This window comes from Oreochromis aureus, linkage group 4 (assembly GCF_013358895.1).
Source record: "Oreochromis aureus strain Israel breed Guangdong linkage group 4, ZZ_aureus, whole genome shotgun sequence".
In the NCBI taxonomy this organism is placed as follows: domain Eukaryota; kingdom Metazoa; phylum Chordata; class Actinopteri; order Cichliformes; family Cichlidae; genus Oreochromis; species Oreochromis aureus.
The window spans coordinates 14,743,030-14,762,572 of NC_052945.1; the positions used below are offsets into that span (position 1 = coordinate 14,743,030).

A 19,543-nucleotide genomic window follows, 5' to 3' on the forward strand; every position below is an offset into this window, starting at 1 on the left:
TTGTACATTTTTTTTTTTTTTTCCTGTTAAAAACCCAAAACAACATTTCGTTGACAACAGATGGTTAACTGCCACTTTGGAAATGTTTCATTTTAAATGTTGACATTTAGTACCACTAACTTGTCATTGCAGTGCTTGAGCTAAGGTATTTCGGCATGCAATTTTGGGTGCAAGTCATAAATCACACTGTAATACCTCAGCAGACTGAACAAGGATGAAATACTTTATTCAAGAAAACTCATAAACATTAATACATTTCTTTTCAAGCTTAAAAATTTAGAGCAGGTTTATTCTGGTCAAATGGTTCATAAGAGTAGCATCTCTAGTGCAACACTATTAAAATGTCCAGTTTTAAAATGTCAGTCCTTCAAGAAGTATGCTTGGTCATCTATCCCAGCTGTTTGCTTTGCTGCTTAGTCTGCTTCACAATCTGAGGAGTCCAGAGAGAGGAAGACATCTGCTTTGCACCGAAATGAAGCCTTGGTGTCCTGGATGCGTTCGCAGCTCTGCAGGTTTGGTGTAATATCTTTTATACAAACAGGCTGTTTGGAGAGAAAAAGACAAATGGTACGGCATGAGAGAGCATCCGAAATCAATAACCTTATATATTCTGAATACCTGAGTCAGTTGACATAAGATTTATTTTTTTTAAGGGGGGGGGGATATGCTCCTGTATGAAATTTGTTATACATACATATTGAGGTATTTTGCACGTAACATTTACACAAAATTTAAAGTGGAAAAAAGTACTTAAAAGTTGTTGCTCTAAATAATAAAACAATTTGGAAAATTGTAGATTACAGACTAGTACAGTCAAGCTTTAAATTTTTATATTTTGTTATAAAATGAGAATAACATTTTTTTTTAACTATTAACTTTATTATTTGTACTACAAAAGTACAAATAATAGTTTAACGGTGCTGAATGGACAGCTCCTTCCTTACTGAAGTGACGGTAACTGATTATCATAAAAACAATACTACCAGAAGTTTACGATCCTAACTTTTTTTTATTTTCCCACTAGATTTTATTTATTTTTGTCCGTAAGCGTGCGATCCTTAATCGAAAAGAAAATTAGATTTTTAAAAAAAATTTCGTTAAAAAGCGACCACTCACCATCGTCTTCAAGATGGAACTGGACGCGGGGATCTCAGAGAACACGTTGTTTGTTGCGGACTCGTCAGTGTCTGCATGGTGCGGCTCCTCTCTCCTCACGTAAGCTGATCTCCGGATACCGGACAGCAAACCGGACGCCCTGCCTACAGAGTAGTAGGTTGGGCCGGCCACCTGCTTGTACCATGCCTCCGTTGGACTGCAAGCGACCAGCACTGAGATGACTACAATGGGGAGCGCGAGTTTCGAAGACCTCTTCATGACGAGCACTGATGCTTGGATGTGCGCACCTCTACTCTAGAGCAACTAGTCCTCTTGGAAGTGACCGCTCACTGCTTGTATCCTCGTTTTCCGAGTCTACTTATAGCGAGCCGTGATTATGCAGCTAGTTTTCGTCACGGAAAGCTGCGCGATCATTGAGATACTATAGGGTAGATTGCGCTTTTGGATGGGGTGTGTTTGATGCGTGTAGTTGGAGAATGACGCAAATTCTTGGTTTAGTTCCGTAGGCTTTAATCCAAGAGATTTAACAAAATATGGTAAATTACAGGAATTTTTAAAAACATTGTCCCTCCACTTACACAGGCTGCAAAATAACTGGGCAGTTGACCATGGTAATGTCCAAGTGTATGGTCTTTTATTTCAACATTAGTTAATTACATTGGTGTTTATATGTCAGTATGGAAATCCCTCTCATTGTGTTATAGCAATGGAGAGTAGTCATACAAATTGCTGCTGTGCAGAACAAAATACAAAGCCTGTGGTCTGTTATAAATACAGAGTTAAATGTGCTGCCTGTTGTGTATCTTTGCATATAAACAATTCATAGGGCGCAGTCTGAGAACTCATCATCTCATCATGGCTAGTGTGATCTTAAAGACTTTTGGTTGCATTTTCCCAAATGGTCACATTTCAGTTTTTGCAAATAGTTAATTGATATACCAGATCATCCAGACTGACTGCTGTTTCTTTACTGAAGCCCCTGTGTAACAAGTCACCTATGATAAAGGCTGAAGCTGAATTACGTGTCATCATAGGAACTCAAAATAAACAACAGACTTATTAAAAAGACATCAGAAGCTACATCAGATGAAAAGAAAGATGATCAATTTGGATTTTCTTAGACATGAGGAATGCACTGACGAGCCCAGCAAGATGAAAAAAGATTCAAAGAAAATATAAGATGAATAATGAAAATGAACACTTGAGAATAATGATGGTCATTTTCAAAATCTCCACTCGAGAGGCCTGCAGAAATGTAAATACAGGTGAAAAATTAGTCTTTGCTCAAAAACATCTAGAAAAAGAAAAGTCTGCTCAGGTTTGAAACATCATTCTTTGAATGGATGAAACCAAGATCATCTTAAGGAAAGGACGGGCTTATCATTCAAAACATACATCATCTGTTAAACATGGTGGATGTGACTTGATGACACAGTTTGAACTGATCGATCAGTGTTTTGCAAATTATCATTACAATTTATATATTTCTATATAAGCTGTGCATTATGTGGGTAGAATTTATATACTTTATGTGACCTTTAAATATATAACTATCCATGTATTTGACAATAAGGAAGATGATTATCATGAGAATAGGATGCCAATTATAACATATACAGGGTGTTCCCTGCTTCTTGCCTTATGGTAGCTGGGATAGGCGCCAGTTCCCCCGTGACCCTGAATTGGATAAGCAGAAGAGAATAGATGGATGGATAATGATTAAATAATGGTTATTATTGTTGTTAATAAATCATTTGAACATATTTTTCATTCCATTCTTTCTGTTTTTCTCAAGCTGGTTACTAACAAAAGTGACACACGCATTATTTCCTGTCAAGCGTTATGCATTACATATACTCACCTTCCCCATTATCCCCCCGTGCTAATGTCTAAAACAACGTGTTTTTATTACTGCAGCATTAAAGGTAAAGCGTTAAAAATGTGTGTAGTGATCATTTGAAAGAAGATAAATGCAAAAGCGGCTTTATGCTAGGCTACAGATGGTAAAGATCCACAACGCAGCTGCAAAACAACCCAAAAACATCTGAAGACAAATAGATTGCTCTTAAGTGGCTGAGTCAATAACCTGATCACAAGCATGTTATTCATTTAGTGAAGACAGAACAGAAGGCAGAAAGACTCACAAAGGAGCAACAAGTGAATGCAACTGCTGCAAAGGCCTGGCAGAGCATCTGAAGAGAGGAAACACAGTAGACAGCCTGAGTAATTCTAGTAAAGCTCTTATGAAGTCCCTATGATCCTGAAATGCAGAAAAAGCTGGTTATCTAATCATGTCAACCTCTCAGTTCACAGCTAATGGAACTGTAAGATTTTAGTCTTACACCACCCCATCACCTCCACACTTTATTTTTCATAATCACCCAATTCAAAAAGGCAAATAAATGAAACGCACATAAACCGAAACAGTGTCTTGTTGACAACGACACAATGTGCACATTGTTAAACAAAAAATGATTAAAAAACACAGCTCCCGAGCGCTACCTCTGCTCTAACTCTGCTTTCACCACAACAAAGCAGCATCAGACTGTCACGCACATGCACAGGGGATGGGGTTTCTCGGTACTGCGCTTAGTTAAACGGCAAGAGATGGTGTTTCTTGAAACTGAGGTTTAGATGACCTGATTTTAAGTCTTTTTTTTTTTCTTTGCAGGAAGCAGTGCCCATATTATCTAGAGAACAAAATCAGTAAAGAAGAAAAAAAAGATGTTCGTTATGAGAACAAAACATCAAATGCAAACTTGCAAATGTCTCTTCTTGTGAGCTTTTTAACATCAGGAAGGAGTTTCAAGTATGTATGAAGAACACAGACACTTGACATGGATGTTAATGTTGCTGTTTCTGTCAGGTAAATGCAACACTTGTATCTTATTTAATGTTTTACAAGAATGATAAAATATTACTATCGAGTGAATCTGTCTCTTTTAGGTGTTCTCTGCAATATGTGGAAAGTGAAGCATCAGCAGCGTCTTATTTGTGCAGTAAAAGGCTCCTCAGTCATTTTTCTTTGTTCATTTCACAATCCTGCCAACCAAACAGTGAGGAGGGTCCTGTGGGGTCACGCAAAGCCTGCTACTTTAACGGCTCACTTAATTTCTAGCAGTTTACGAACTCTTTTCACAAGATTCCAGTACATCGGAAACACATATCACAATTGTTCTTTGAAAATACACCAGGTGGAGCGTAGGGATGCAGGGAGATACTTTGTCAGATTTAACACCATGTCTAATAGACCTCATGAAGAAAATGCCCCAGTACTGAAGGTTGTTGGTAAGTTTTTGTTGCTGCTGTTTTTAAAAAAAAAATAAATAAATAAAAGCTTTTAACAGTTAAGATTAACGTGTCTCTTTGCTCTTTCAGATTTGACTATTTCTATGTCAAAACATTCTGTAAAGGAAGCAATACGGGAAGGCGACTCTGTAAATCTCACCTGCATGAACAGTTGTGATGGTGGTAAGATTTCATCTGCGTACACCTGGTTTAAGAATGGAGAGCCCCTACACGAAGGAGCAGCGATTTATTTAAGAAACTTGTCCCCCACAAGCTCTGGAAACTACACTTGTTCTCTAAAAACACACTTAGGATCAACTTCAAGAGTCCTGCGTATAGATGTTGAATGTGAGTACAAGACACAAGATCAGAACTGTAAGGTAAAGATAATTAATAATGCAGAAACAGTAATGAGTAATGATCTCCTACATTCTGCCTGTGAGCATCTTAAATCTCTGAACTGTTTATAGCATTGAGTAACCTGATAATGGGAAATGTATAAGAATTATTAGTGAGAAGTAGATCAGTGAATTACACTATTTATACTTTCATATAGCCATTGAGCTATTACGTCACAGAAATGCACAGGGGCTTTTAATGACTGTCTAATTGGTATGATATTTCTGCTCAAGCTTCTGGGACTTATTTTAAGAATAACACATACGCAAACGAGCTTTAATGTGCACACTAAAATACATTAATTCTGATGTAAGTATTCTCATGCAATATTTATTTAGTCTTAATTAAAACTTCAGTCTTTTCTTATTATGAACTAAACTGCTATTGTTACCTAAACATAACAGATCTAAGCTGGATGTGAACCCCAGTCTCTAGCGTGAGAGCTGTGGGCTTTATATGCTGCCATCAGTTCTAGTCACCTACTGCTGACTCATATGGAGTTGAGTAATGTGCAATTACGTCCAAGGATAATTTTTGGATAATTACACAGTTTTTGTGACTTTGTCGCTGCACACCAGCACAGTGGGTTTTAATTAAACAGGCAAGATGTGATCAAAGTCCAGATATTCAGCTTTAATTTAAGGATCTGGAGGTTAGTGTACTCCTAGTGCTTGGATGAATGGGAAGGTTGCTTCTTATGCGGTCCTTTGCATATTTCTCAATTTTCACATTGATAACTGACAACGATAACGCCCAAATAATAAAATTAATTTTCAGATGGCCCTAGGAACACCACAGTGCTTGTCCAACCACCTTTGGGGGCAGACCCTGGCAGCGACTTTACCCTGATTTGCAGCAGTCATGCAAACCCCCCCGTGGAGAATTATACATGGTTCAGAATAGCTGCAGGTGATTCTGTAAATGTTGGACATCAGCCAGTGTTCCACCCTAGGGACAGTGACCAGTATTTATGCAGTGTCACCAACAAACACGGAAGTCAAAACTCCTCTGTTGTCACTTTAAACATTAAAAGTAAGTAGGTTTGAGTGGCTGGTGCTATTGGATGCATTCTGACTCGTATCAATAACCATTAAAAGTTTGCTTGGGTCTGGCATTACTGATTTAAAACAATGAATTTGTTTTACAGAGAATTGGCCAACGTTTTGGGGATACATACTTGTCATTGTAACAGTTGCTGTAGTTCTCATTGTGACCGCTTTTATTGCTGTTAGAAGGTGAGTGTTACCTGATTTTGAAATTTCACTAATTTTGTAACACATCGCATAAATTCTGTTTATCTTTCAGACTTAACAAAAAGCAAATGAGGTCACCGGTGGAAGGTGGTGAGAAAGAATCACAGGTGCTACTATTACTGCTGGACAATCATTAATTAATAACAGAAGTTCAACTTTAGAGATCAGTAGAAAAAATGAAGATTGTTGTTAATTGTGCGTTGCTTCTTTGTGACTTTATCTAGAACACAGATCATGTCAACAGGCTCTCAGTGTGTGATGATAACCAATCACAAAAGAGGGATCAGAGTGAGGGAGAAACCACTGAAATCGTCTACGCGGCCATTTACTTCCACAACAAAAGAAGGCCAAACCTGTGAGATATTTCAACAATATAAGATAAAAATATATTATTTATTGTACTGGAGGAACATGCTGATAGAATATATTACCTGCAGGGAGCAGCAGAAGAACACCCAAAGTGAAGATGTCATTTACAGCACAGTGTGCAGGTAAGACTCAGACAGTATAGGGAATGTATGTATCTGTCAGGAGCTATGGACACTTCATTCTGTTACATGCTGTCATTTCTGTATCATTACTTAGACCAGTTTGTGCAGCTTTGAACCACCTGCAGAACCGACAGGAGGCAGTTGGCCCAATATATGCCTCCCCTAAAAGAAAGCAGCCTCCATATCCTGAAGAGGGAGCCTGTTTGTTAAAGGGGTCAAAGTTCTAGTGACGTCACACTGGGTGAACTTGTGAGGAGAGGAACGGTGGCCTGCCCACACTCCCATACTGGCCATTCATGTCCCAAGATTTTGGGATTTTCTGTTTGATTCCAGCTCCAGTTTGATTTCTTTGTCATTTTGTATTATTTATTACTTGTTGTGTTATTATTATAATGTTGTGAGTACTGTATTTTATTTGTGCATTTTCCCCATTTTTCACTAATATGAATGCTCTGCATTCTCTTGCCAAGTGTTAGCATTAATTTTGGTGTTTGTCTCGTTTTATCTCTTTTCTCTGTCCTCACCTGATTTCCTGTTGTGTAATCCCTAATCAACCCTCGGTGTGTATGTATATTCCTTTGCCGTGTTGTTCAGTTACGTTCCTGATGGTACTCTGTACTGTTCTGGTCTCCTTTGTGCCTTTTGGATTTTGCTATTTGGAGTTCCTTTTTAAACCATTTTGTATTGGATTTATTTCCTCCATTAAAGCTCACTTTCTGTTGAACATTCTGTCTCCTGCGATTGGGTCTTCAATTACTCAAACAACACAATTTTAGATCTGAGGTGGCAGGTCACAGGGGGAATTTAGAAAGTAGGAGAAGGAGATGATAGAAAGAAGAAGGTGTTTGCACATTACTGTAATGAATTCCAGTGGATAATAGTAACCAGAGACAGTACTGTATTGTCAATATTTCATTAGTATGTGATGTATAATGCAAAGAAAAAGAAAACAGACAAAGCAAGTAGGAAAGAAAAGTAAAGAGCAGTGTGTGAATGCTTTTTTTAAAAGAACTACAAATTGTTCTTGTTATCTCTGATTCGACTTAAAGAGACAACAGTGATAAATTCTCAGATGTCCTTAAACTTCAAGAACTCAGCCACTCGCCTCACCATCAATTATAGAAATTCTCTGCAGTTCAGATTGGTTTGTCACCGTGGACATGATCAGTCAGTGCATTCATCCATCAGTGGACTGACCTGCTTACCCAGGGTAGGAGGCAGGGTCAGAAATAAGTAACCTAATGTGACCCATGCCTGTGGACTGTGGCAGGAAGTCAGAAAGAACCCACACAGACACAGAGAGAACATAGAAACTCCACACAGAAAAGCCTCAGTGTGCCACCGCTTGCCTTTACACGTCATGCATTATAAGATAATGTGAATAAAACACTGTAATGGCACATTACATGCATCAACATCAAACCTAGCAATAATGGCTGTGCACTTGTGTCGTTTCCCATTTTTCCCACAGAGGGGTTCATATTATAAATTTGCTGTGAAATCTGTTCATTGTTGTGTGAAATGGATGTAAGCTGTTAATCAGTGGTGGGCAGTAAAACGTCTGGTGACATGCATGAGATTCAAGAGAATGAATCATTATGTTCCAGCAGCATTTGGTTAGAAAAGAAGAGCCGAGGAAAGAAAAACATACCACAGCGCCTCTGATGCTGCTATATGGTTTCACATGCTCTCTTGTAAAACCTTACTTAGATGTTAACTGCATCTGTGGTTTGCATGACCAGATGGCACCTACCATGTAGAAAGTAGCGCATAGCAGAGAAAGAAGATAAAGGACACAGTCACTTTTTCTCTGTCCGTTTCTTGATAACTTTGAGTGATTCTAAACTTTATGCTTGTGTAACTTAAAAAAGCTCCAACATGTGCACTGAACACAGCAGCCTAAAACTGACACTAACACTGTTCTTTGGAGGTAAGTACGACATTTATTTCTTATTTTAAGGGAATTTCTAAACGTTTAAGCAATAGAAAATTAAGATTAATGCTTCTGTTCCAGGTGTTCTCTGCAGTAAGTGGAACGTAGACTATCGACAGCCTCATATGTGTGTGGTGAAAGGATCAACTGTTGTCATTCTTTGTTCATTTTCCTATCCTGACAAACACGTAGTACAGGAAGTCATGTGGGGACACAATAAAAATATTTTTGCAGGTCCGTTCATTTATCACAGTGGCTCAAATAGCTCTTCACGATTTCAGTATGTTGGTAACAAACGGAATAACTGTTCACTGCAAATACACCAAGTGGAGCAAGGTGATAAAGGAAAATATGCCTTTAGATTTACAACCAACTCCACAAAGGGCCAATGGACTGGTAAAAGTGGGTCAACACTAAAAATTGTTGGTAAGATTTAATTTTTGTTTTCTTTTTAAAGTATTTCGACTCCCCTTTGCTGTTTAATCTGACAATGTCGAAACACAAGTTATTCATTTCTCTCGTAGATTTTAACATTTCCATGACGAAACTCAAAAGACACGAATCAATCCAGGAAGGCGACTCTGTGAATCTTACTTGCACAGACAGATGTGATGCTGGCAACTTCTCATCTGTCTTCACCTGGTTTAAGAATGGAGAATACCTGCAGGATGGACGAGTGCTTCAATTAGGAAATGTCTCCTTCACAAACTCTGGAAACTACACTTGTTCTCTAAAAACAAGCACAGGAACAACTTCAGGAGTCCTACATGTTGATGTTGAATGTGAGTATTGTATAGCGATGTTTTAAACCTTACATACTGTTTAGGCCAAATTTGACCCATTTTGACATTTGACTTGAGCAACAATACCAGAGATGTGATTCTTTCAGCCTGAAATTGGATGACTTTTTCAAAAATGACCCAAAATATTACAAAATTGAAAGTTTTTCTACAGTTCAGCCTTGACAGTGTTATGAGAACTGTTACTGTTCACATCACATTTGCCCAGATTCCCACAGAGACAGGTGCCTGCTGGTTTTTAAATTGTAATGAAGGACTCGTTAAACAGTGAAATAGTAAAACAGCATAGGAGTGATCAAATATGATGTGCATGATAAGATAATTCAGAGGGTCATAGGTGTGCGGCAGATAAAATCTTTGAAATCTACAGAATAAAATGCTTTATAAATGTAAGGTTAAAGTTTGAATTGTAGATAAAAGCACTTTAAATCATTGACTGAATGTTGCAAAATCTAACAGATACACAGTCCTTGCTCTCTAAAACTTCAATTAAGAATGAATGATTAATTTACTAATGCCAAGTGGCTGTTTGTGCATTCAAATAGCCATACTGTGAAGGCATATGAGCAGTATGTAAGAGTTAATCATGGAAACATTGTTGTTTACTGCAACACATTAAATATTTCCTCACAATTTAGATACCAAAATAATGAATCTGATTTATGTAAGATGATTTCACTAATGACTTTATTTTAGACGGCCCCAGGAACACATCAGTTTCTGTCACACCATCAACAGAGACCCTGATCTGCCACAGCCATGCAAACCCAGCAGTGGAGAACTATACCTGGTTTAAAATATATAATGATCACATTTCAGCAGCAGGACACCAACGTGAACTACATTTGAAGAAGGATTTTCAGGGCGATCACAACTATTTCTGCATGGCTACAAACAAATACGGGAGTCACAACTCCTCTACAGTGCTGTTAAGGGGCAAAGGTAAATAGATTTATGTACTAAACACTGTGGCTTGTGCAGACGCAACTTTGCAAAGAAGAGTCTGCCCTTGGCAACCCTTCCAAACAAACCGTACTTGTTCAGTCTTTTTTACTTTATCGTGCAACATCCATGTTTCCTCAGTATACTGGTGGACAGGCACCACAGATCAGATTGCTATCTGTACTTCTATTGCTGCACTCCTCATCGTGGTCACTGTTGTTGCCATCAGAAGGTAAAGTGTATTTACATTTGTTAGAGCTCACACATGCAACAGTAAAGTGATGGAAATCTCTTCTTTCAGACAGTGCACAAAAAGGACAGAGTCACAAGAAAATGAAAATGAGGTAAACATGCAGATGGCGCTACTATTAAGCTTACTGGTTGTGTTTTTTTTTTGAGGTTAGCTCATTATGAGGTTGCCTAATAAGTTAGTTTATTGAAGAAGCCCATGTACGGTTTACCCAAGTTATTCGCAAGTTATTTTGTGTTGTCTGACTGAGTACAATTCACCAAGCAGGAAACTTATATATGTCTTCTTTGATGTCTTATTAATTATTGTATCTAGAATACGCACTACTGCAACTATCCCGTGGTTGACATGAGCCAGTCAGAAGAGGAAGAAGTCATGCACTCAACGATCGTTTTTAAAAGCAGAACAAAAGCATGCGTGTGAGCTATCCCTGCAGCTTCAATATATTATTCAACTTGTGCTGCATTTTTCACTGATCCACTATGTCATCAGCAGGGAGCAGAAGATGGACTCTACTAATGATGATGACTGTACCATTTACAGCACACTGTACAGGTAAAGTTCAACTTAACAAATTTCATAAATAACAGTTCAGCTCCACTAGTGTAAGGCACAAATGGACCACAGAAAACAAAATCAATCAATCAATCAATCAATCAATCAATCAATCAATCAATCAATCAATCAATCAATCAAACAAACAAACAAACAAACAAACAAACAAACAAACAAACAAACAACTAAAATGTAATGTAGACTGGCAAAATGACTCTGCTGCCATGCTTCTTGTATGCTGTGTCTGAGTCAGTGGAAAACCCCCGCAAGTCTTTAAGCACCCTGAACACAAGCTTTTATACTGCTGTCTGTTTAGTGGTTTCTACTTATCGATGCTTGATTCATTTATTTACTACTTTTTCACTACATTATTTCTAAATGTATTTTTTTTTTTAAATTTTAGGGCCACAGGATTTTAGAGCACTGTTTTATCTATTGTACACAAGTTGCTCCTTTATCTTCAAATGTGACAGTCCAATGTCCAAGACCCTCCAATGTGTAATCTAAGTGCGGTAATGGACCTGCCCAAAATGAAAGTGATATACCAAAGTGCAGCTATTTGGCTGAAACACCAATTTTGGATGTTTTAGTCAGATACTTGAACTCAACTTCAATTTTGTCCAGACTTGAGAAAGCTAAACAACATTTCCTGTTTCGATGCTTATCCCTTGCCTTTCATTGATGAGCTGCTGGAAAGACTAGGAAAGGCCAGATACATCACAACCTTAGATTTGTGTAAATATTACTGGCAAGTGCATTTAGATCCATCCTGTAAAGAATACACAGCCTTTCCGATTCCAGGAATAGGTTTATTTCATTGCATTGTTTTACCCTTTGGTCTCCATGGGGCACCCTTAACTTTTTAAAGGTTAATGGATATTATCGTTAATGCTTCGTCCTACCTGATGTGGGGATTTACAGTGACTCTTGGAAGGAACACCTACAACATCTAAAGGTTGTGATGGCAAAGATCCAGGGAGCTGGTTTGATCTGACTGACTTTAACCAAACATTTTGCTTGCACATTGGTCCACAAAGGGGTGTTTAGCACTCATTTTACATCATTTAAGACCCACTATAGGGGAGTTATGGAAAAACTTAGAGCTTCCTAACAACTCAAGATACGTTTTTTTTTTTCTTGATGAGCAGCCACAGTACAGTGTGAAGTACTACTACACATAATTGGGTTATTCTGCCCTCTGTTGAAAATGTAAGAGCATAGCATGAGCTTTGGTTCCGATTTTTGTCTAATATGACTCAAAGACATTCAAAATAAATCTCTCTCCAGTAGGTGAGTGGGTGTCCTGTGAGAGCTATGGAGAGGCACAGCTCATAACAGGACTAAAGGTCATTCCACAGGCAACACAGGACACTCAGTGTAACAATAAACATATGCAGTTTGAGCATGTTGGCCTTTACTGAGAATTTACTGTAACATGATGGTGTAGATCAGTTTCATTTTTCACTGCATATTCTTTTCTTATCAGCTTATAAATGTTACAAACTAAACTGCTCTGTTTTTTATGACTTTAAATATTTGTTTTCAGCCATCACCCAGTGCCTGCAGGAGCCTGCATGTAGACTTCAAATGTCAGCGGAACAAGCCTGCTGTGCTGAGGGCCACTTGTTCTGATGTATGAAAGGATCTGCTGCTCCAGTGCTTCTACTTACATGAGTATTTTGCTGTTAAACAAATAAATAAATCTGTCAAAAGTGACACATTGCAGAATTCCATTCAGTTTCGAATGTTCTTTATGAAGTTTCCTAAAAGATTTAAGGCCAGCCTCAAACTTTTACACATTATGGGCACATTTCCAGGAGTTTGTAACTGCAGCATGCTTATTTCCTCCTGCTGGTCACAGAGCATGTCTACTGAGCAGTTTGTCCTTGCCTAAAGGCAATAGGAAAGTACAATGTAATGACAAACAAACACCATCACATGGCAAGTGACCGCATGGGACCAACCCCATTTTAACTGTTTTTCCTGTACAATTATTGTGTAATATAATCTGTTTTTCTACATTTCAGATGCTGAAATATAAACTGCAGCAAACAAATGAACTTTATTTTTTTAATCACAACCTGTGAAACTTTTGTAAAACCAGGTACACATAAAAAACACATTTTGTGGCAGCTTGTGTATGTGAGAAACAAATAAAAATAATATTTTTAAGATGTTTAAGATGTTGCATCTACAGGTTGTGCCATAAGATACTTTTTCATAAAATTCATTTATGCTAAGAAAAAAATGAGGTGAGTTTAAATCACTTTACAGCATATGCATCCATGCACTAAAGTACCCCTAGAAAAGGGCGTTTGTCTCCAGTAGAGTTCAACTTATGCTTTCATTACCTATGAATGAAAACTAGCTTTGTCAGACATACCCTCTAGGCAAAAGAAACCCCGATTTTATTAGTGATTATAAAAGTAAACTTAGTAGCTCACGCCCATTTCTGACAAAACGAAACTTCAGTAGATACGGAAACGAGGAGACAGCAGGTCTTGGACGTGTCTTTGACGGCTGCGTAGTGGGACCAGCAGAGATGATTTGCAGGCTTTCTCCTTTTTGCAGGACAGAAGAGAAGGTAGGAAGGCAGCTCAGCTTTATTTATTGTTATGAGCTTCGGGTGACTGTCACAACGTCAGAATTTCCGTTGTGACACAGTAGGAATAAACTCATCCTAATAACAGAATTAGCTATCAGACTGCGCTGCCTTGGGCCAGGTCTGAGTATGGCTCCAGGTGGGTTACGGGGTAATGAAGTTTGGTTGACGTTCGTTCCTTCTAGTAGTATCTCCGTTTATTATGGAGAGTGAATCAGAGCTAACTGCACAAGCTAATGTTAGCTGCGCAGCTCATAAGGCTGGCTGCTTCGGGGAAGCTAGTTAGCATAGTCGCTACTTAATTATAGAAACAGCGCTCTGCGTAGAGTGACTAAGAGCCTTCCCTGCTGCTGCTAAGTGTGTCGTGATTCTGCAGTTTTATTTTGTCAGTGACTTCGTGACCATTTAGTTCGCTTTCTCTCTGTTTCGTTGTTGTCAAACGCGCTGGCACGCAAGAAATGACGTAAAACGTGTGCGTTTCTTTACACAGCGAACATGTGATTGGCCGAACTTTTAAGCCAAAGATCTTTACGCTTCAAGAGGAGTCACTACATAAGTTCTTGAAAAAGGTCGTCCCGCCTTTATCTGTGAAAGTATGAAAGCTCAACTCCTAGAATGGAATAGCCACTTGATATTTGCAGTCTTTTCAGCAATGTAGAGATATGATTTAAACACACGCGATGGTGTTTAATGTATTTGTTTCTTTTTTAAGAAATACAGAAATCCTTTGAAGTCTAAATCAAATCGCAAAAGACCTAACCGACCTTGATGCTGATTGTTCATTTCCTTTCCTTGCATATACTAAATTGATTATATTCCTGCAAACCTACTAATTATTGACATCAGTCTCACAAAAAGGCATTATTGGTTGGGCTCTAAAATGAAACTGGTTTGAACCAGTTATATTTCACAATGTATTTATTTGTATTTGGGTCAGATGTCTTAAACCTTAATAGCCTTTCTCAGTGGATTGAAAACGCCCAAAGCAATTGTTGGATTAAAGTGTAACCAGAAGTCCAATGAAGACCACGCGTTTGACAAAGAGGGAGAGGGAGAGGGATTGCCAGATGAATTATGCAGAAATGAAAGCAAACTATCCATCGCTGGATTGAATGAATTGATCCCAGCAGATATAAGCATTACCAAATTTTGACTCTTCATTCATGACATTAAAAATCAATCAAAATCAAAGAATAATGGCATAATATTAACTTGGGTGGTTCACGAATTTATGTTATTTTGAGTTATTCAGTCATTCACGTAATATCGCCTTTACATTTCCAGCTAATAAGTAATGTGAAGTATTTATTGAAAGTATGAGGAAAAGGAAGGAGGAAAACAACCTTCTCCGTTTCTACTCTTTGTGAAATGTTCTACATCATGTTTGAACTATTTATGGCATATAAAGAATTACTTATTTCCTCATTAGAACTACTTTTGGTCAGTGTTGAATGAATTTTTCTTTCAAGGAAGTGCTATTAAAGTGTGCTGTGAGGATTCCCAGTTTTTTTTCCCTCTTTGGTTAATGTCAGTTTTTTATTGGATGCTTGTTCGCGGGCCATGAATGTGGGCGTTCAGTTGACTCGGTGACACTCTTGTAAAATGACTTCCAATTCAGTCTTTCACAGGCCAGCTTCTTGGGTGTGACTGATCAAAGTTCAGAGGAGATAAAGACATTGCGACTGTGTTGTTGTTGCTTAGCTGAACACAGTTTCATGTGACATCGGCTGCCAAAATAGAAAGTGAAAGAAAATTTTGAGATGGTCTTGAAGTGAAAATGGTTTCTTTCTTTGCAGTGATCACTGAAGTCTGAAGATGAAGTGCTCAGGCTGTGCCCATAACATTGTAGAGAAAGAAGCCAAATTCTGCAGTAACTGTGGCAAAAAGCTGTCTGTTCAACCTGCAAATGCACAAGGTAAGTAGATGAGGTCAGAAATGTGGTTTCATTTTATATAGTTGTTTATAATATTTGATGAAGTCCAAGTGACAACTTTGTTGTTCCTGTTAATTCTTCATAATGTACTGTATGATTTAAACTGCTCTGTATTTGATTAACAGTGTGGATGCTGTTTTCAGGGCCTGTCAACAAATAAAATTATAGTTTGAACATGCAGCTCAGACATAATGAAATTACACTTTTCTCCAAATAAAGATTAAAAATCTGTATACGAGGAATTTAATCCTGGAAAGTTATGTGGTGATAAGGGCTGTTCATCTGCGCATGACTTATATTGCACATTTTGTCCTGACACGAGGATTTACATTAGTCATGTTGCACATGTCACAGCAAAATTAGGTACAGCTTGCATAATGTGGGGGAAAAAAAGAGATTGTAGATACGTCTGTGTTATCAGTTCATACTAAGCCTGTAGTCTAAGAAAACTAAGACTAAAGGCCATTATTATATCCTAAAAATCAATCAGCTGCTTGCTTCCTTTTGCTCTTCCAGCATCCAGTATTTGGAAAATTTAGATTCCTTGCATGTAAAATCTATTTCTCATTCCTGTTTCTTAATTTTTTAACTAAAAAATAAAACCCACTTCTAAATTGTGAAATAAGGCCTTCTTGGCTGAACTGGAGAAAATGATCCATGCTCTTGTGTCATCACGTGTTACTGTAATGCCCTGTTTCCCGGCAGGGATAAACCAGTTTCATCTCTCTGAGGTAAACAAAAATGCAGTGGCCAGACTAGTAATGGATTCTAACAAGTGAGCTCATATTATTCATACTCTTTACACTGGCTCTCAGTAGACTTTGTGATTCATTTTAAAGCTCTTGTACTCACCTACAGAGCACTTAACAGACAGGCTGCAGACTATTCATCCCGGCTTCTTACTAAACATACTGCTGCTTGCAGTCTTCGATCACAGGCTCAGAATTTGTTAGTTGCTCTTCATACAAGATTGAAGACTAAAGGGGAGCAGAGGCTTTCAGGTGCCTTTCGTGTCCCACTACAACTGCATTTAGCTGACTCTGTGGACTCTTTTAGAAAACAGTTCAAAGATTTGTTTTTTGTTTAACCAGACTTTCTATTAAGATTGTACATATATAAACTGTTTTCAAACTATGTATTTATTTTATTCTGTGCTTTACCTTGATTTTTGTATTCCTGTTAACAACACTTGAATTTTAAGTTATATTTTATAGTTTTTTGTTTAGTTTTTTTGTTTTATAGGGCAAATAGGCTGTGATATAACCGCATGTCCACATAGGTGTAAGATTACCTATCGTGACAGCGTGGTGGCCTGCTTTCTAAGGGTCAGAAAATGCAAATTTGTGCCTTGTGACTTACTGAACAAGCTCAGGTGTTTTCTTTATAGTTAAAAGAAAATTTGCCTATGTGGGTCAAAATGAAAACATACAAATGCCACATTTTGTGGTTTAATGTATTCATTTAGGGACTGAAATCAAAATGTTCTGTCATTTTAACTATTTATTGAACATGACTATATACTCTGTATTATCACAGTGGTTTTCACACGTCTTTAGAAATTAGCTCATTTTATTTTATTTTATTTTATTTTTTTAAACTTAATTAATGAAGTTATTTGTTTTTCTTTTTATTAACCCCTCATCTTTAACATAGATGCAGGAGATCAGCCAAAGTCTTTGGTAGCAGATGGGGGAGGTCCAACTGAGAAGCCAGATTCACAGAAAAACACCCCACCGGTGGACAGCAAAGAATCCAATAAATCCCCCAAACGGCCAAATGACGACGTCATCAACAACAGCCCAAAGAAAAAGGTGAGCGTGTCACAATCTTGCCAGACCTGTTGGTTTTTAGTCTGGGGGAACAACATATTTTGTACAGTAGGTGAATGGCTATGCTTATTGTTGATTTACAGTGAGTTTATGCCACAACCCAGTGTAAGGTTTATGCCAAATTCATTTTTTTCTATAATAATTAATCCACCGGTATATAATGAAAATGATATTTTTTATTGATTGAGCCATTTAATTGTCATTAGCAATGTTACACATACATGTTACATACTGTTAAATAGGACCCCTTCCGACCATGCATACATTGCACAAACATGATGTTGGTAAGACAGGTCAGAGAGAGAGAGGATGGTAAGAAAAACAAAGAAATGCACAATACATGAGGGAAAAGGAGGGAAAAAAAGAACTCCACCCAGACTGAGCTCCTTATAGGAGAGCAGTTTGAGAACAGAAAAAAACACCTCTGCACAATAAAGCACATGAATTTTCACACCTTACAACATAAAAAACACATGACTTGTGCCTGGAAGGGATATGGGGTATGCAAGAGAGCCGATGTAGACAGCAGCCATCCGGTCCTGCAGCTGAACCCTGGCGTTGGACACAGACCCGCCTGTTTGCATCGGGTGGAAGTAAGCATTGTGGGCGCGCGCACACAGACACACTAGTGTATGTGTGTGTGTGTGTGTACCTGGTATCCAACTCAAAAGAGAGTGCCCTTTCACCTAGTTTTAAGCAAAAGCAAAAGTTTAAAGCAATAAATAACAATCTTATTTTTAATTTTAAACATGTTTTTGAAACATTTGTGTTAGTTTGTTTTTATTAAACTTGTTAAGCACTGTAGGTCAGTGTTTTAATTACAATTTTTTACATTGCAAGAATTATTTTCAAAAGTGTAAAGCCAGATTTCTTGTGACCTGGAACTATTTAACTGAACACGTTTAAGAAAGAAACTAAATTATAATTATAATAACTTCATGTAGTACATTGTTTGATGTAGTTAAACCCTTTAATGCTTAGTGTCTTATTTAAGTCTCAAAACCTCACCAAAACTTTGACTTCGTTTCAGATGGGTTGAGTGAGTTAAAAATTTTCATCGCGTTAATCGTGATGACCGCCACATTAACGCGTTAACGCTGACAGCCCTAATAGGAAGTCATATTTGTGATATTTTTAAAACAGATCTGTTTTTTTGTTTGTCTACATAGAAAAAAAAGAAAAGGAGGAACAAAAAGAAAAAAGATGGCGCCGTGTCATCAGATCAAGATCTGTCACACATTTCTCTGGGAGATAAGCAGGGGAAGGAGACACAGGGAGAAAGAGACTCTTCTGACAGTGAAAGCTCAGACAATGCAATGGACACAACACCAGACTCACTCCAAGATAGACTTTCCTCTTGTGAAAGCCAGCCTAGTTCCTTAACAGCTAATGATATTGTTGCCACTGCTGAAGATGCACAAGTCAATCAGAGTGAAAAGTCTGATGCCCCAGTACAGGCAAATACAGTGGAGCGGTGTGAGGCGGCGACAAGTAGCCCAAACGAGATGGAGAGCAGTGCACAAGAATCTCCTGACAATCAGCCACAGAAGACAGAATCAACCAACACTCCAGCTGAACGTCCTGCCTCAGAGGACAAGAGTACAACCTCTCAGTCAGCTTCAAGTAAAGGGACCAAGGCCACTAATGCTAAAGATACAAAGGAAAAAACCTCAAAGACCCAGAAAGACGCAGACATTGCTAAAAAACCTAAACAGGACCAGAATGCTAATGTGGCTGCAAATGCAAAGCAGTCAAAGGAAAACACGCAGAAGGGAAAAAATCAGAAGGAACAGAAACCGAAACAGGCTGTAGCAAATGACCAACAAATGGTTTTTGGACCTCATACAGCAAAGGTATTACTGGCTAATGTAGTATATGTGAAAATAATTGTTATTGACCAACAATAACATTTATGAGAGAGACCTCAGTCCCATAACCTTGAGATGTATTTATCCAACATATTTAATGCTACAGGCTGACACCGGCTCCAGTGTGGACCCAGTGGAGAAGATGGAGATTCAGCAGTCAGGGAGTGGGCAGGACTCGACTCCAGTGCAACCTTCAAATGATAACAAAGGATCTAAAGACGGTGGTGATAACAGCAAAAGTTCAAAAGCTCAAACAGCTCCGCCCCCAAAAAGGTGATAAAATC

At 38.1% G+C, this 19,543-nt stretch overlaps 4 protein-coding genes across 4 annotated transcripts in view; 3 read left to right on the top strand and 1 right to left on the bottom strand.

Moving 5' to 3' along the window:
- Positions 1-355: 355 nt before the first annotated feature.
- On the bottom strand, positions 356-1,389 carry LOC116325182 (neuropeptide B-like). The gene is made up of 2 exons (XM_031746000.2): positions 1,117-1,389; positions 356-542 (listed from the first exon to the last, which is right to left on the bottom strand). Exons 1-2 carry the CDS (start codon positions 1,372-1,374, stop codon positions 414-416), a joined length of 387 nt encoding a protein of 128 aa, XP_031601860.1. The 5' UTR covers positions 1,375-1,389; the 3' UTR covers positions 356-413.
- Positions 1,390-3,803: 2,414 nt separating this feature from the next.
- LOC120439961 (B-cell receptor CD22-like) lies at positions 3,804-7,273 on the top strand. The gene is made up of 9 exons (XM_039611463.1): positions 3,804-3,982; positions 4,063-4,404; positions 4,495-4,752; positions 5,581-5,835; positions 5,951-6,038; positions 6,109-6,163; positions 6,281-6,411; positions 6,494-6,547; positions 6,642-7,273. Exons 1-9 carry the CDS (start codon positions 3,928-3,930, stop codon positions 6,772-6,774), a joined length of 1,371 nt encoding a protein of 456 aa, XP_039467397.1. The 5' UTR covers positions 3,804-3,927; the 3' UTR covers positions 6,775-7,273.
- A 1,353-nt stretch (positions 7,274-8,626) lies between these two features.
- LOC120439713 (hemicentin-1-like) lies at positions 8,627-12,694 on the top strand. The gene is made up of 8 exons (XM_039610587.1): positions 8,627-8,906; positions 9,005-9,262; positions 9,977-10,222; positions 10,364-10,454; positions 10,524-10,566; positions 10,788-10,891; positions 10,968-11,027; positions 12,574-12,694. The coding sequence occupies exons 1-8, from the start codon at positions 8,684-8,686 to the stop codon at positions 12,605-12,607; spliced, it is 1,059 nt and encodes a 352-aa protein (XP_039466521.1). The 5' UTR covers positions 8,627-8,683; the 3' UTR covers positions 12,608-12,694.
- Positions 12,695-13,468: 774 nt separating this feature from the next.
- rnf213a (ring finger protein 213a) overlaps positions 13,469-19,543 on the top strand; it is a 31,711-nt gene continuing 25,636 nt past the window's right edge. The window contains exons 1-5 of the mRNA XM_039611743.1: positions 13,469-13,611; positions 15,426-15,544; positions 17,216-17,373; positions 18,561-19,244; positions 19,366-19,532. Of these exons, the coding sequence (XP_039467677.1) occupies positions 15,445-15,544; positions 17,216-17,373; positions 18,561-19,244; positions 19,366-19,532 (1,109 nt within the window). The 5' untranslated portion in view covers positions 13,469-13,611; positions 15,426-15,444. The remainder of the gene's footprint in view (positions 13,612-15,425; positions 15,545-17,215; positions 17,374-18,560; positions 19,245-19,365; positions 19,533-19,543) is intronic.